The sequence below is a fragment of the Cucurbita moschata genome, unplaced genomic scaffold, assembly GCF_002738365.1.
Source record: "Cucurbita moschata cultivar Rifu unplaced genomic scaffold, Cmos_1.0 Cmo_Scf00003, whole genome shotgun sequence".
Taxonomy (NCBI): domain Eukaryota; kingdom Viridiplantae; phylum Streptophyta; class Magnoliopsida; order Cucurbitales; family Cucurbitaceae; genus Cucurbita; species Cucurbita moschata.
The window spans coordinates 2,170,397-2,183,441 of NW_019268519.1; the positions used below are offsets into that span (position 1 = coordinate 2,170,397).

A 13,045-nucleotide genomic window follows, 5' to 3' on the forward strand; every position below is an offset into this window, starting at 1 on the left:
AAAAAAAAAAAAAAAAAAAAAAAAAAAAAAAAAAAAAAAAAAAAAAAAAAAAAAAAAAAGGAACAGATAGAAGGCAGAAAAGTATGAGCAATTAAAAACAGGAAATATGTGCTCACCACATCATTGTCTGTCTGTGCGGGAATTCCCTTGCTTGCTGCAAGGGCTGCAGCATATTCTTCAGCCTATCAAATAGTTCGACAAGTTTTATTAACCTTTCAGTAAAAAGTGAAACATGAAGTTCAAAGGGCAGTTATGTCTTAAGTAAGAAAAAAAGAATAGTGATTGAGAGCCAAGGTCCTCAATTTGGGGCTAAAAGGAGAATAAAGGAATAGTTTATACATAAAAGTAATAAACTAGATACCTTGCGAGCTCGGTTGACCATTATTTGTTCGGCATTTTCTTCTTGATATCTAGCAATTTTTGCTTCAATAGCTTGAACATCTATGCCTTCAATCAAGTTAAAAGCTGCAATATAAAATTTTCTGGTCAAATATGATTCTAGGTAAAGAGATAGAGTAACCATACTGGAAGAGCATACTCATGTCCTCCACTTCTTCCAGATAATCATTGTACTCTCTCAGGGATGGGAAATCATCTTCTCTCTTGTTGAATCTGTAAAAAAGAATACCAAAGACACCTCAGACATTAAATACATGTTCATGTACGCCATCCTAGAACAAGAACCGACTCAATAACATGACCATTGAATAAATTCAAATTGAAACATCAATAGAACACCCATCTATTTTCCACACATTCAGTGAAAGTTTTGAGACCTTAAATGTAGGCCTTTTTGCAGTAAAAAAGTTAACACCACTTCTGTCTTTTGGTTCTTTATACCTAGTTCACTACAAGCATCTGGGAAGGTGTAAACCTTTGCTTCTCCAATTCCAAACATACAATGCAATCATATACAACAATTGTATCATAAAGCAGTGACATGCGGCTACAGGATGCGCACAAGGTTTAAACAAACATAAAGAGTAGAAACAAGAAGTAGAGCAGCAGCATCAGACTTACATGCTAGCAATCCTCCTCCTGATACTGATTTCCTTACTATGAGAAACACCGCTGGAGACAACCATTGTTGTTGCTTTTCAGCTTTTTTCTTTCTCTATCTATATTTCACTTGCTTGCAAAGCCATACCTGCAAAAACAAAAACAAGAAATTGGTGCATCTTTCAAGACACTAAACCAAAATGTGTGGTACTTCTATTCTGAAAAAACAATTTTCATGAAATTCTAAAGTTTGAATCCTGACCAGAATTACTTGTAAATTAATTCAATAACGTAACCACGAGAATAGACCAGTACAGCCTTGCATCAAGAGATGCCCATGGCACGTTAGGATCATTAAAAAAGAAACAAAAGACGGTCAAATACGATTGATAGCTTGGAAACGAATTAGTAAGCTCGTTGAAGTACTGATTCGTTGGGCAAACAGAGCACGACAGAAGAAACTAGAAATCTATAACTGGTTAACCCGTGTAAATTGTTGTGGAGATTTCGACGCGGTATAGTAGTCTCAACTTTGGTTCATCCAAAAAAGATCCTTGCATTATAAAACAAACACTCATTTCAAATTACATAAAACCGAATCTACGCGAAGAATAGACAATTAAGTTGATTTCGGCACAAAATCACGAGCCAAGACTAAAAAATAGTAGCCTCCGAAACACAAGTTTACACATGAAACAGATTCAAGTACATTCAAAGTCGATGTTTCAAACATAACAGCCCGAATGAATGAGAGAAACAGCCTAATTTCATTTACAGTCGGGTGCAAAAAACGACGGAAACGCCCTTCGAAACATACTGATGAAGCAACAAAAGCATAGAAGACAGAAGCTAACTAAAACAATAAGAGTACCTGAACCGCAGTAAAGGTTTCAGATCCTTAGCGGCGGAGACGGTCCCTCAAATGAGCCCTGATTCCTGAAGAAGGGGAGTTTGCTAGTTTGGAGGTGGGAGACCTCCATTGAATAAAGTGGAGAGGGGAAGGTAACAGAAGCAAATTCGAGCCGGGCCTAAGATAGCCCAAGAACATTCGCTATGGGCCTAACATAGCCCAATAACATTCTCAAAGATTGGGCCTAATGTATCCTCATTGCCATTTCATTATCAAACTATCCCTTCCATATCAAAGTTCCCATTTTAGCCCTCCTTTAAACAAATATTAAATCAAAATGTTAATTTCCTTACGCCTAAATTATAGAAAATACCTATAAATATTTAAAAATTTATAATGTTAAAATATATATATATATATATATCTTTATCGTTAATTAATAATTTTTCAAAAATATTTTTTTACGGTTAATTTTCAAAAATATCTATGTATTATACTTTCATATTGGATAATCTTACCAACATTATTTTATATTGTCATTATTTACCATTGTGTGTGTATGACATATAATACAATCGAATAATAATAACTAATATAAAGTTATAATTTTAATTTTAATATCTCTTGGTTTAATGCTGCTTTCCCGAACTTGTTTCCCATTGCCTCAGCGAGTCCAGGATTTGGCGGACAAAATTGCATTCAAAGCCGCAATATTCAAATTTCATTGCCTTTCACATTTGTTTCAAAGGGTATATAAGTAATTAACAAAGAAAACTGATATTTATCGATTTGAACCAAAAAAAATAAAAAATAAAAGCCTTCCACGATTATTAAGGAAACGCCGACGTTTTAGCGGCGGTTTAAATTCTAAAATTCAACGCTTCTATTTTTTTTTTAATTATTAAAATTTATTACAAACCAAAAATTCTATCCGATCGAAGTTGTTGAATTTTTTTGGTCCACTTTTATATATATTATAATAATGATTCCTATCTTTGTAGTTTGGTTACTAGCATTTGAAAATTTGTTAGTTGAAATTACAATACTAGTCTTCATAGCTTACTAGCTAGCTACCTTTTTCCTTTTTATTTTTGATAATTTCATTAATTTGGTTCTAAATTTACATATTTGTTAGTATCAACCTAATTTCTTAGGGTTGAATTTAGAATGGATTTCAAAATTAAAATATATCCAAATGAAATGAACACACACTTCAAGTTGCAAAAATTAGTTGACATTGTGGAGGTTTGAAAAATAAAGCACATTTTTGTTTTACGTTCATTAATTTTCTCGAAAAGGGACCCAATAAAAACACCTTCAAATGAAAAGGTATTATAGGGTTTCAAATATTTAAGCTGCATTTACACCATACTCTATCTCATCAATTATCCAATTTCGACCACAATAAAGACTAATATACCATGATTGAAGCCAAGCCCACCTTTCTTTTATTTAATTTTAAATAATAATAATAATAATAAAGAAATTTTCTTCCCTTAACAGCACATAATCCACTAATTTCATCCCAATCCCACATTTCCACCATTTTTTTCCCCTTTTCTTTTCAATCATTATTTAATTATGTACTTTCAATTTTAAAAATTGGGGGTAGCCCTTTCTACTGTTGCTGACGTGTCGGCCACCATATTTATTCACACCCTAAACCTATCCTACGCGGCGTGTGTAATTTCACGTGCTCAATCCCTATTCGTCCATTTCAAAGTCAAACATCACACGCGCCACGAAACCTCCTCCTTCCCTCCCTCCCTCTCTTTTTTTCATATTTTTGGAACGAAATATTTTAATTTAATTAATTTCCTTTTATTTTTTAATAACTGTCTCAAACTTTCACATATAGAAAAATATTGTATTTTAATTATTAAACTTAAATTTCTTCGTGTTTAATTATTTTGATTTTTCATTAAATTTTAGATTTTGTATCTATTAATTTCTTAAATTTTATTTTTGATAAAATAATACTAAGTTTAATAAATAACAATAGAAATGATTAATAATTCTTCTCAAATAAGGAGAAAAAAAATAAAAAAAATAATTATGTTGATATAATCACTATTTTATCATGTGACAAAAATATGATTCCAAGTCAAAATCTCGTAGTATCACATTTTATTTATTATTCTTAAGCATTGATTTGAAAATAAAATGAAAACGCAACTGGTTGCCAAAAGTCTTTGTAGAGTCAAATATGATCTTTACTATTTTATTAGCCATTTACATTCCTTTGCTACCCTTCTTCTTAAAGCCTCTGTTCATGCCCCCTGTTTCATTAACACCCCCATCTCCTTCTCTCTCCTCTGTTCTATCTCCAACTCCATCCTCAACAATGGAGTTCTGCAAATTCTGTGCTTTCCTTTTCCACTTCTTCGCAATTCTTTTACTAAACAGAGCTTCTGCTCAACAAGAAGCCTCTGTTGATGGCGATTCTCAGAAAGCAGCATTGCTTTCGTTCAAAAACGCCATCGTTTCTGACCCACAGAACTATCTCAAGGACTGGGAAGCTTCTTCAACGCTTCATTTCTGCAATTGGGCTGGCATTAACTGCAATAATTCAACCCAAGAAATCGAAAAGCTCGATCTCAGCGATAAATCCCTCAAAGGGACAATTTCTCCATCTCTTTCTTATCTATCTTCCTTAACCATTCTCGACCTCTCTAGAAACTGGTTCGAAGGTTCAATCCCAATGGAGTTGGGGTTTCTTGTTAATCTTCAACAACTCAGCTTGTCATGGAACCGCCTCCATGGAAAAATCCCCACAGAGCTCGGATTTCTTCAGAAATTGGAGTTTCTCGATCTGGGTAGCAACAAACTCGACGGGGAAATTCCTCAGATGCTGTTCTGTAATGGGTCGAATTTGTGTTTGAAATACATAGATTTGTCCAACAATTCATTAGGCGGCGAAATCCCTGTAAGAAATGAATGTCATTTGCCAGAGTTGATGTATCTGTTGCTTTGGTCAAACAAATTGGTGGGACAGGTTCCTGCGGCGCTTTCGAACTCCGCCCAGTTGAAATGGCTGGATTTGGGGTCAAATAAGCTCAGCAGGGAGTTGCCTTCTGAAGTTGTTGCCAAAATGCCATTGCTGCAGTACCTTTACTTGTCTGACAATGAGTTCATCAGCCATGATGGTAACTCAAATCTCCAACCCTTTTTTGCTTCTTTGATGAATTCTTCAAAGCTTCGAGAGCTTGAGTTAGCTGGAAACCGTCTTGGTGGAGAGATTCCTTCCATTATCGGTGATCTTCATGTCAATCTCTCACAGCTTCATTTGGATGGCAATCTTATCTATGGCGCAATCCCTCCTTCCATTTCAAACCTTAAAAATCTTACCCTTTTGAACTTGTCTAGTAACCTTCTTAATGGAACGATACCTTCTGAGCTTTCCAGATTGAGGAATCTCGAGAGGTTTTATCTCTCAAACAATTCAATTTCTGGTGAAATCCCATCTTCCCTTGGCGAAATTCCTCGTCTGGGTCTTCTTGATTTGTCTCGAAACAACCTCTCTGGTTCAATTCCAGAGGCTTTGGCTAATCTTTCCCAGTTGAGAGAATTGGTTCTTTATGGAAACAGTCTCTCAGGAACAATCCCATCAAGCTTGGGAAAATGCATCAACTTGGAGATTTTGGACCTTTCTAGCAACCAAATTTCAGGGGCTATTCCTAGTGAAGTTGCAGGATTAAGAAGCTTGAAATTGTATTTGAACCTCTCAAGCAACCATTTACAGGGGCCGTTGCCATTGGAGCTCACCAAGATGGACATGATCCTTGCAATCGACTTGTCCTCCAACAATCTCTCAGGTTCAATTCCATCTCAGCTTGAAAACTGTATTGCACTAGAAATCCTCAATCTATCGGGCAATTCCTTTGATGGGTCTTTACCAATTTCAATTGGGGAACTCTCGTATCTCCGGACATTTGATGTTTCTTTCAATCAGTTAACTGGGAACATCCCCGACAGTCTTCAAACATCTTCAACTCTCAAACAGCTCAACTTCTCCTTCAACAAATTTTCAGGGAAAGTCCCAAACGATGGAGTGTTTTCATGGCTGACAATCTCATCGTTCCTTGGAAACAATGAACTCTGTGGCTCAATCAAAGGCTTACCGAAATGCAGAGAGAAGCACAAGCGGCATATCCTCTCAATTTTGATGTCTTCATCAGCAGCTTTGGTGTTCTGTATGATTGGGGTTTCATTAGCAGCTCTAAGATCCAAAATGAGGAAACGTTTCGCAGTTTTCAACAAAAGGGATTTGGAAGAAGGTGAAGAAGAAGAAGAAGAAGAAGAAGAAGCAGAGAGAAAAGAAAGAAAGTACCCAAGAATCTCATACGGACAACTTGTGGAAGCCACTGGTGGGTTCAGCTCTTCCAGCTTAATCGGCTCCGGAAGATTTGGAGATGTGTACAAGGGAATTCTAGCAGACAACACCAAAATCGCAGTGAAAGTTTTGAACCCAATTAGAACAACAGGGGAAATCACAGGGAGTTTCAAAAGAGAATGCCAAGTTTTGAAAAGAACAAGACATAGGAATTTGATGAAGATCATAACAACATGTAGTAGGCCAGATTTCAAGGCTTTGGTTCTTCCATTGATGTCAAATGGGAGCTTGGAAAGCCATATGTATCCAAGGCAGGGACAAGAACAAGAACAAGAACCCAATTGGTGTAAGATTGATTTGGTTCAAGTGGTGAGCATTTGCAGCGATGTGGCTGAAGGAGTGGCGTATTTACACCATCATTCGCCGGTCAAAGTGGTGCATTGTGATCTTAAACCAAGCAACATTCTTCTTGATGCAGACATGACTGCTTTAGTCACTGATTTTGGAATTTCCAAATTGGTGAGCGGTGGAGACGATCAAAATGATTCGGCTTCCTTCAGTTCAACTCATGGCTTGCTCTGTGGATCCGTTGGTTACATCGCTCCTGGTAAGTTCACTAATTAAACGAATTACAGTTGTATTTATGGCGTAAACTCATCTTCTCCGCCTTCAAAAACGCAGAATATGGCTTAGGAAAAAGCGCATCAACAGAGGGGGATGTGTTCAGCTACGGAGTACTTCTTTTAGAACTCATAACAGGGAAACGGCCAACAGACCATTCTTTCCAGCAAGGAGCAGGGCTTCACGAATGGATCAAAAGCCAATACCCACACAGCCTAGACCCTTTAGTCGACGACGCCATGGATAGATACTGCAGGGCGGCGGAGGCGGTGACTGGGCGAAGACCTTGCAAGAGGCTGTGGCGGGAAGTGATAGTGGAAGTTATAGAAATGGGGGTGATGTGCACGCAGTTCTCGCCGTCGATGAGACCCACCATGGTCGACGTGGCTCAAGAAATGACGCGTTTGAAGGAATATCTCTCGCATTCTTTGTCGTCGGTTTATACGCGGCGGCGATGATGTAATTATTAACCGAGGTGGTTGTTGATCCATTTGTTTTCCGACATGGTTTCATCAACTTGAATTTTGTGTAGTTTTCTTTTTTTTTAAAAAAAAAAAGAAGAAATTATTCGATTATTTGTTTGTTCCTAATTAGAATTAATCAAAATATAAAGATTTAATGGAGTGGATAAAAACTCAAAAATGGAGGCGATTTGTTACTGCTGTAGAGTTGACAATTTTCGTTGACATTTTTAATTTCAGGAGGTAGTAGCCGTTAAGCAGCCGCCCTAAATCTAATTACTGAATATTATTTCAGTTATATAATAATAATAATAAACAATTAAAAATCATGCCCAATATTTTGTTTGGTAATAAAAGATCCAAATTGTTGATTAGAAACATTTTAGCGTTGAAACTTAAGTCAATCATCAAACTACTCGTCATAACAATCATGCCTTTATACTATTAATAATTTTTTTCAATAATTATTAAAATCTCGAGTAGCAATTTGTAATAGCCCAAGCTCAAGTCCCACCGCAAGTAAATATTGTCCACTTTAGTCCGTTATGTATCACCGTCAGCGAATCACTGTTTTACAAACATGTCTATTAGGGAGAGATTGAATGATTCGTTCCCTTCTCCACCCGACCTGAGATTTTACATATTGGATACAATGTAAACTAAATTGTTTCGTGAGATTGAAAGACAAAAAAAAAAAAAGAGGGGGTGTAAACTGAGTAATGATAACTGAAGCTATTATTGAGTGATTCAGAAGGTTGGTATCATGGAGAAACATACCTGTTTTGATTTCCCACAGAAAGCAATAATAATGGTGAGCTTTTGTTATTGTAAGTGGGGTGAGCATTGTGGTTTGATATCATTTGATCCTACTTCAAAGCTCCATTGGAATATCTATATCTCAACCATTTGTGTCCATTATCTACAAATTTATGTATGTTCAAAACGAGATTGCTTCCCATTTCAAGTAATTTATTAATCTAATCTCAAAAGGGTATGTGGATTTGTACCAGAAAAGAGATAATGATATATCTTGGTAACCCAACTTTCTCAAAGGTCAACATAAAAACATCAAAAAGTTTACAAAATGAGTAGCCTTTTGTTGGATACTGCTATAGGAGATATATCTTATGTACTTTTGTTGAAAAAGACAGAGGGATTGTGGAATCCTACCAAATAACAGCTTGTTAGCAACATAAGATTGCAACCAGACGACTCTAAATCTACCACAAAGCGGGGTATTAACCCACGATGATGCTCGTGTACTCAAACTGAAATTGTTGTAAAATAAAGTTCGCCTAAGATCAGGTCGGAAGGCGTGAATATTCCTATCCTACCCATTGTTGGTCCTAAGAGATAGAAGATGTTAGGTTAGCCGAAAGATGGTTAATTTATCGGTTCAATGACGCAAGATGCCCTTGCTTTTCCAAAGTAAGAAGGGGTGCGCGACCTAGCCCGGGGATAGATAGCTCTACATGGGGTGTGCTAATAAACTAGGAGAAGAACGAAACTAAGCAATTGAGGCAAACAACATGGAATAGTGAGTTTTATCCTTCAAGTGGGAGTTGATAATGATTGCAGTAGAAGATGATACAATAAATTCTTATGATTCTCCAGTTAATACAATAAATTCCATCTGAATGGTAGGTTAAAAGAGAGCTGGTTTTATGTACAGAATTATGCCATCTGATCTATACACTTTACAGATTCTATGAACTCAAATCCACTCTATCCTGTCTGCTGAAGAAAATCAAACGCAAACTAAGTCGGATTCATCAACAAAACTCACAGTCAAAACAATAACTTTTGTTAACCTTCACGGCTGTAGAACACAATGCTTCATCAAAACCAAAAGTACAGCATTGCCTGTCCATTCAAAAAAACAGTATTTTTCAGTAAATTTGTAGCATATGTTGTTGTTAATGACAAAGGAAAGGAGTTTTTTTTATAGGCTAATACCTCTTGTAGAAGATCGAACATCGAGCCGTGCACCGCACGTTGCTGCTTGAGTTTGAAACTCCTCATCTCGGATTGAATAGAATTCAGCTGTTTTTGTATCTCCTGCAGCAGTCTTATCTCCTCTGCCCCTGCACTACTGATCTCTTGCCTTATACTGCCTTTATTCTGTTCCAGCTGATTTATTACACGGCAAAGTTGCTGAAAAGGTTGAGATTCAGCAACAATTTCATCAATTTGTTGTATAGCTTTTCCTTTCCTTGATTTTGATGATATGTTCTTCAGGGTTTTGCAATTAGAACCATTCTTTGCCTTGGTTTTTTGCTCATGTTCATAGTACAGTCTAAACGGTTCAATGGGTAATGGATCTGGCTTTCCTAGTCTATTTTCACCTTCAAATATCAACTTTTTCTGAAGTTGAATCTTAGCTTGACAAGTTTTAAGAGTAAGATTCTGTTTGTTGGCCTCTGGGATCTCGAAAATATCATGAACACTTGACAAAGAAGAAGAACATTTCGGGCTTACACCAGGTTTATCTTGAATGCTTGAAGGGCAAATAGCAATCCCACCATTCAAACATTCAAATCTATCTTCACCACTACCTTTAGGATCAGATATCTCTTTTATTTGTTCATCTAACATTTCGATTTGTTCCCACGAACAACGGTTAGGATGTCGAACGGTACTCGGGCAGCAATCTAGTTTAAGGATCTCAAATGCCTCCACCATTTCTGCAGCATCTCTTTCGTCGACTTGACTCGGAGGCAGCGACTTTGCTCTTCTCACCTTGGTTTCTCCATTTGAACCCCCCAAGTCCTTGTTTTGAACCAAAACTTTATCTGCAAATCTGGGTTCGCAAGGACCTAAATCAGGGCAACCCAAACTCAACAGTTTATACCTATAAGACTCCACTTGAAATTCCAGAGAAGCAACTTCCATTTCTTTTTGATATATCATATCTTCAAACCCAGCAAGATAATCTTCAGCATGGGATATTTGTTCCTCTGCCATTCTTTGATATTGACTTGCTTCCATCTTCATAGCAGCCTTTTCTTCTTGCAAACGCAGAATCATCGATAGGGCTTCACTTGCTGCAGTCGCTGACGCTTCCCTTTCCTTGTCCAGCTCTGTATAAAGCTTCTGTAGAAGCTGTTGTCCAGCTCCAAGTGCTTCTTTCACACCTTTAATCTCAGATTCTGAAACACTTTCACCCATTGCACCCTCCCTTGTGATACAACCCTTATCTCTTATCAATCAAACACCACAGAATTCTGCTAATCCTACCTCAAACTGAGATGGGTCGATCTAAAATCGTCACAATCATAAATACAAAACAACTGGGCATCACAAACGACACGCATTAAGGGTTTGAAACTCCATAAACATCAAGCACAAACGATTTCCCAAAAGCAGGCTAAAGGGGTTCGTAAGTTTCAACGTATTATCGATGATTTCCCAAAAAAAGGGTAATGGGGTGAATTAATTTCAACGTTTTCGTTGATGTTTTGCCAGAATGAAGTTAAAGGGGTTTGTTAGTTTCACCGATTTTGTTAAATGATTTCCGAGAAAGAGGCAAAATGGGTTGAAAAGGTTTCGAAAACCCTAAGGACAAAGATGTCTGCAAAAAGGAAAACCGCCATGAACGAGAAGAACAAGAATAAGAACTCACCTGGGAATGAAGATAGGGATTGCAGCAATTTTCGGAGGGAAATGATAAGAGAATCGCAACATTTGAACCCAAATCAGAGTCCACACAATCATTGAACCAGAAAATGGCGGTTTTGGACGCAACAGATCACACAAGGGAGCGCTAGAATATAGAAAAGCGTTGAATTTGCAAGAAAACTGATACCCCCAATTCTAAAAACAAAAGGAATAAGAAACATCTAAAAAGATTTTGATTTAGAAATTAAATATTTTATATAATATATAAGAACAAGCATGGGTTTGATAATAGACACATTAATAGGTCTATCAAAATAATGACTCGTAAAAAAAAAATATAAATCTGCATATATTGAATTTTAAAACCAATTTTCAGATATAATTTTTACATATTTAAGCTAAAATTTGAGAGAAAAAAAAAAAAAGAAAAATTATCCAACAAAATATATTCTCTTAATTAATTTATACTTAAAGATATTTAAAACTATTCACCCAAAGAAAATATATAAGATAAGTTTAAAAACTTAAAAATATATAGACCGATTGAATATCAAATAATTTTTGTAATACGTTACTAATAGTCATATCCAACATATATTTAATTTAAATGTTTTATTCGATTAATATTTTATAAGTTAAAAGATAAATATGAATTTATAATACAATAAGCATACATAAATTTTAAAATTTGTATTTATTATGAATATGCCATAGCTAGTAATTGATCTTCCCATAAAAAACATAAAATAAATTTAAGTATAATTCCAAACATATTTGAACATAAAATTAAACTTGATAAAATGGATATCTTCCATTAAATATTATTTTTTATCCAATTGAATTTAAGTATATTTTGTTTAATCTCGCTGCTCTTTATTTTTTAAAAATTAAGAATAAGAAATTATATCAAATTTAAAATAATAGTAATAATAATAATAATAAGACATCTCCGACTCTAGAAATGATTACTTATATGATAAGCATAATTCCATGATTTTGAATAGGGAGGTGGGTAAAGGGTATAAGAGTATTTGTACAGTTTTTCAAAAGGTCGTTAATCGTTAGTGACGATTGTAACGGCTACAAAGCCGCCAACTTCTCAGCGTGTCCCGGCGTGGGCTCCCCCTTTGAGCCGACCAATTCTTGTGGTCTCCTTTTTTCAAGGAAAAAAAAAACATAAATTAAGGAAATGATTGCAACCTCTCTAGTTTTGTTTTCCATATCATGGGCCTCATGTATGGGTCAATTAAAATTTAGCGAAATAAATGGGCTTCAAGTTTTAAACCAGCCCAGCAATAGGCCCATAAATAAATGGCCCAAAAATCCGTTGGTACATTATTAATATCAAATAGTACGTAGAAAGAAAAGAAAAAAAAAAAAAAAAAAAACTTGAAGACCATAATGGTATCCTACGTCGACATCAACCACAACAATCATCCTCCAAATCAAAACAAAAGTACAATTACTTGCCGGCCCCACTCAATTATTTTTCTTTCATCCAAAACATTACAAATTTTAGAACCGCCATTGTCGGTTGCTTTAGTTTTATTATAAATCATAATTATGAATATGCATCCTTCATTTTAGTTTCATTCCAATTTAGTCCCATAGTATTTATGGATGAATTAATTATTTCCATTTCATAAATTCTAATTACATCTATTGGCCCTTTTACGCTAAACATTTAACTAATTATTTACCTTCTAAATACCTCATTTTTACTACTATCTCTCATAGTTCGATAACATAAAATGAAGCTTATTTGAATCGAAAATTTTAATCTTAGTATGTAGCTTCTAAAGATAACGTGAGTCTTTGAACTTTAGGCTAATCTATGTAACTTGTGGCTCACTACATTGGGACGAGCCATTGATTATATGTCTTGCCTTATCTCTCGAGTCTTAAGCTTCTTATGAACTTCGAGCGAGAAGTAATCGATAATCGAGACTTGTCAATGCTCTATTTTGACAAAGAACAGTCACATGAGGAAATAATGAAGAGTAGATGTCAAGACATGCAAATATTTGTTTTGTTATCATGGACTGCAAGTTGAGCACATGAGACACTTATACTATTGTGGGTGGGGACATTTCTAATTTACCGTTCTTATTTTTATTATTATTTCAAAAAAAAAAAAAAAAAAAAAAAAACGACGTATATGAA

At 35.6% G+C, this 13,045-nt stretch overlaps 3 protein-coding genes across 5 annotated transcripts in view; 1 reads left to right on the forward strand and 2 right to left on the reverse strand.

The window, feature by feature from the left end:
- The window catches only part of LOC111440826 (CDK-activating kinase assembly factor MAT1), a 3,715-nt gene extending 1,738 nt beyond the window's left edge, over positions 1 to 1,977 (reverse strand). Inside the window, exons 1-6 of one of the 2 annotated variants that reach the window (XM_023077630.1) lie at positions 1,871 to 1,968; positions 1,295 to 1,552; positions 1,021 to 1,147; positions 539 to 612; positions 362 to 465; positions 117 to 182 (exon numbers count right to left, since the gene is read on the reverse strand). In XM_023077630.1, the coding sequence (XP_022933398.1) occupies positions 117 to 182; positions 362 to 465; positions 539 to 612; positions 1,021 to 1,085 (309 nt within the window). In that variant the 5' untranslated portion in view covers positions 1,086 to 1,147; positions 1,295 to 1,552; positions 1,871 to 1,968. Of the gene's footprint in view, positions 1 to 116; positions 183 to 361; positions 466 to 538; positions 613 to 1,020; positions 1,148 to 1,294; positions 1,553 to 1,870 lie in introns of both variants that reach the window. The other variant, XM_023077629.1, reaches the window with a different exon arrangement.
- A 2,105-nt stretch (positions 1,978 to 4,082) lies between these two features.
- On the forward strand, positions 4,083 to 7,298 carry LOC111434404 (putative leucine-rich repeat receptor-like serine/threonine-protein kinase At2g24130). Its single transcript, XM_023071871.1, has 2 exons — positions 4,083 to 6,789; positions 6,864 to 7,298. The coding sequence occupies exons 1-2, from the start codon at positions 4,122 to 4,124 to the stop codon at positions 7,259 to 7,261; spliced, it is 3,066 nt and encodes a 1,021-aa protein (XP_022927639.1). The 5' UTR covers positions 4,083 to 4,121; the 3' UTR covers positions 7,262 to 7,298.
- Positions 7,299 to 8,812: 1,514 nt separating this feature from the next.
- LOC111433568 lies at positions 8,813 to 11,131 on the reverse strand. Of its 2 annotated transcripts, none has more exons than XM_023070649.1 (3): positions 10,887 to 11,131; positions 9,221 to 10,507; positions 8,813 to 9,127 (listed from the first exon to the last, which is right to left on the reverse strand). In XM_023070649.1, exons 2-3 carry the CDS (start codon positions 10,430 to 10,432, stop codon positions 9,104 to 9,106), a joined length of 1,236 nt encoding a protein of 411 aa, XP_022926417.1. In that variant the 5' UTR covers positions 10,433 to 10,507; positions 10,887 to 11,131; the 3' UTR covers positions 8,813 to 9,103. The 2 variants fall into 2 exon arrangements, with proteins under 2 accessions (XP_022926417.1, XP_022926408.1); XM_023070640.1 differs by having other exon boundaries at positions 9,221 to 10,522.
- Positions 11,132 to 13,045: the final 1,914 nt, after the last annotated feature.

What these genes read in the sequence shown, in the direction of transcription:
- LOC111434404 (XM_023071871.1), top strand. Translation starts at nt 4,122, where the DNA reads ATGCCCCCTGTTTCATTAACACCCCCATCTCCTTCTCTCTCCTCTGTT. An exon ending in CGTTGGTTACATCGCTCCTG is followed by an intron (nt 6,790 to 6,863) that starts GTAAGTTCACTA and finishes TCAAAAACGCAG; the next exon opens with AATATGGCTTAGGAAAAAGC.
- LOC111433568 (XM_023070649.1), bottom strand. Translation starts at nt 10,432, where the DNA reads ATGGGTGAAAGTGTTTCAGAATCTGAGATTAAAGGTGTGAAAGAAGCA. An exon ending in TGTTCGATCTTCTACAAGAG is followed by an intron (nt 9,128 to 9,220) that starts GTATTAGCCTAT and finishes TTGAATGGACAG; the next exon opens with GCAATGCTGTACTTTTGGTT.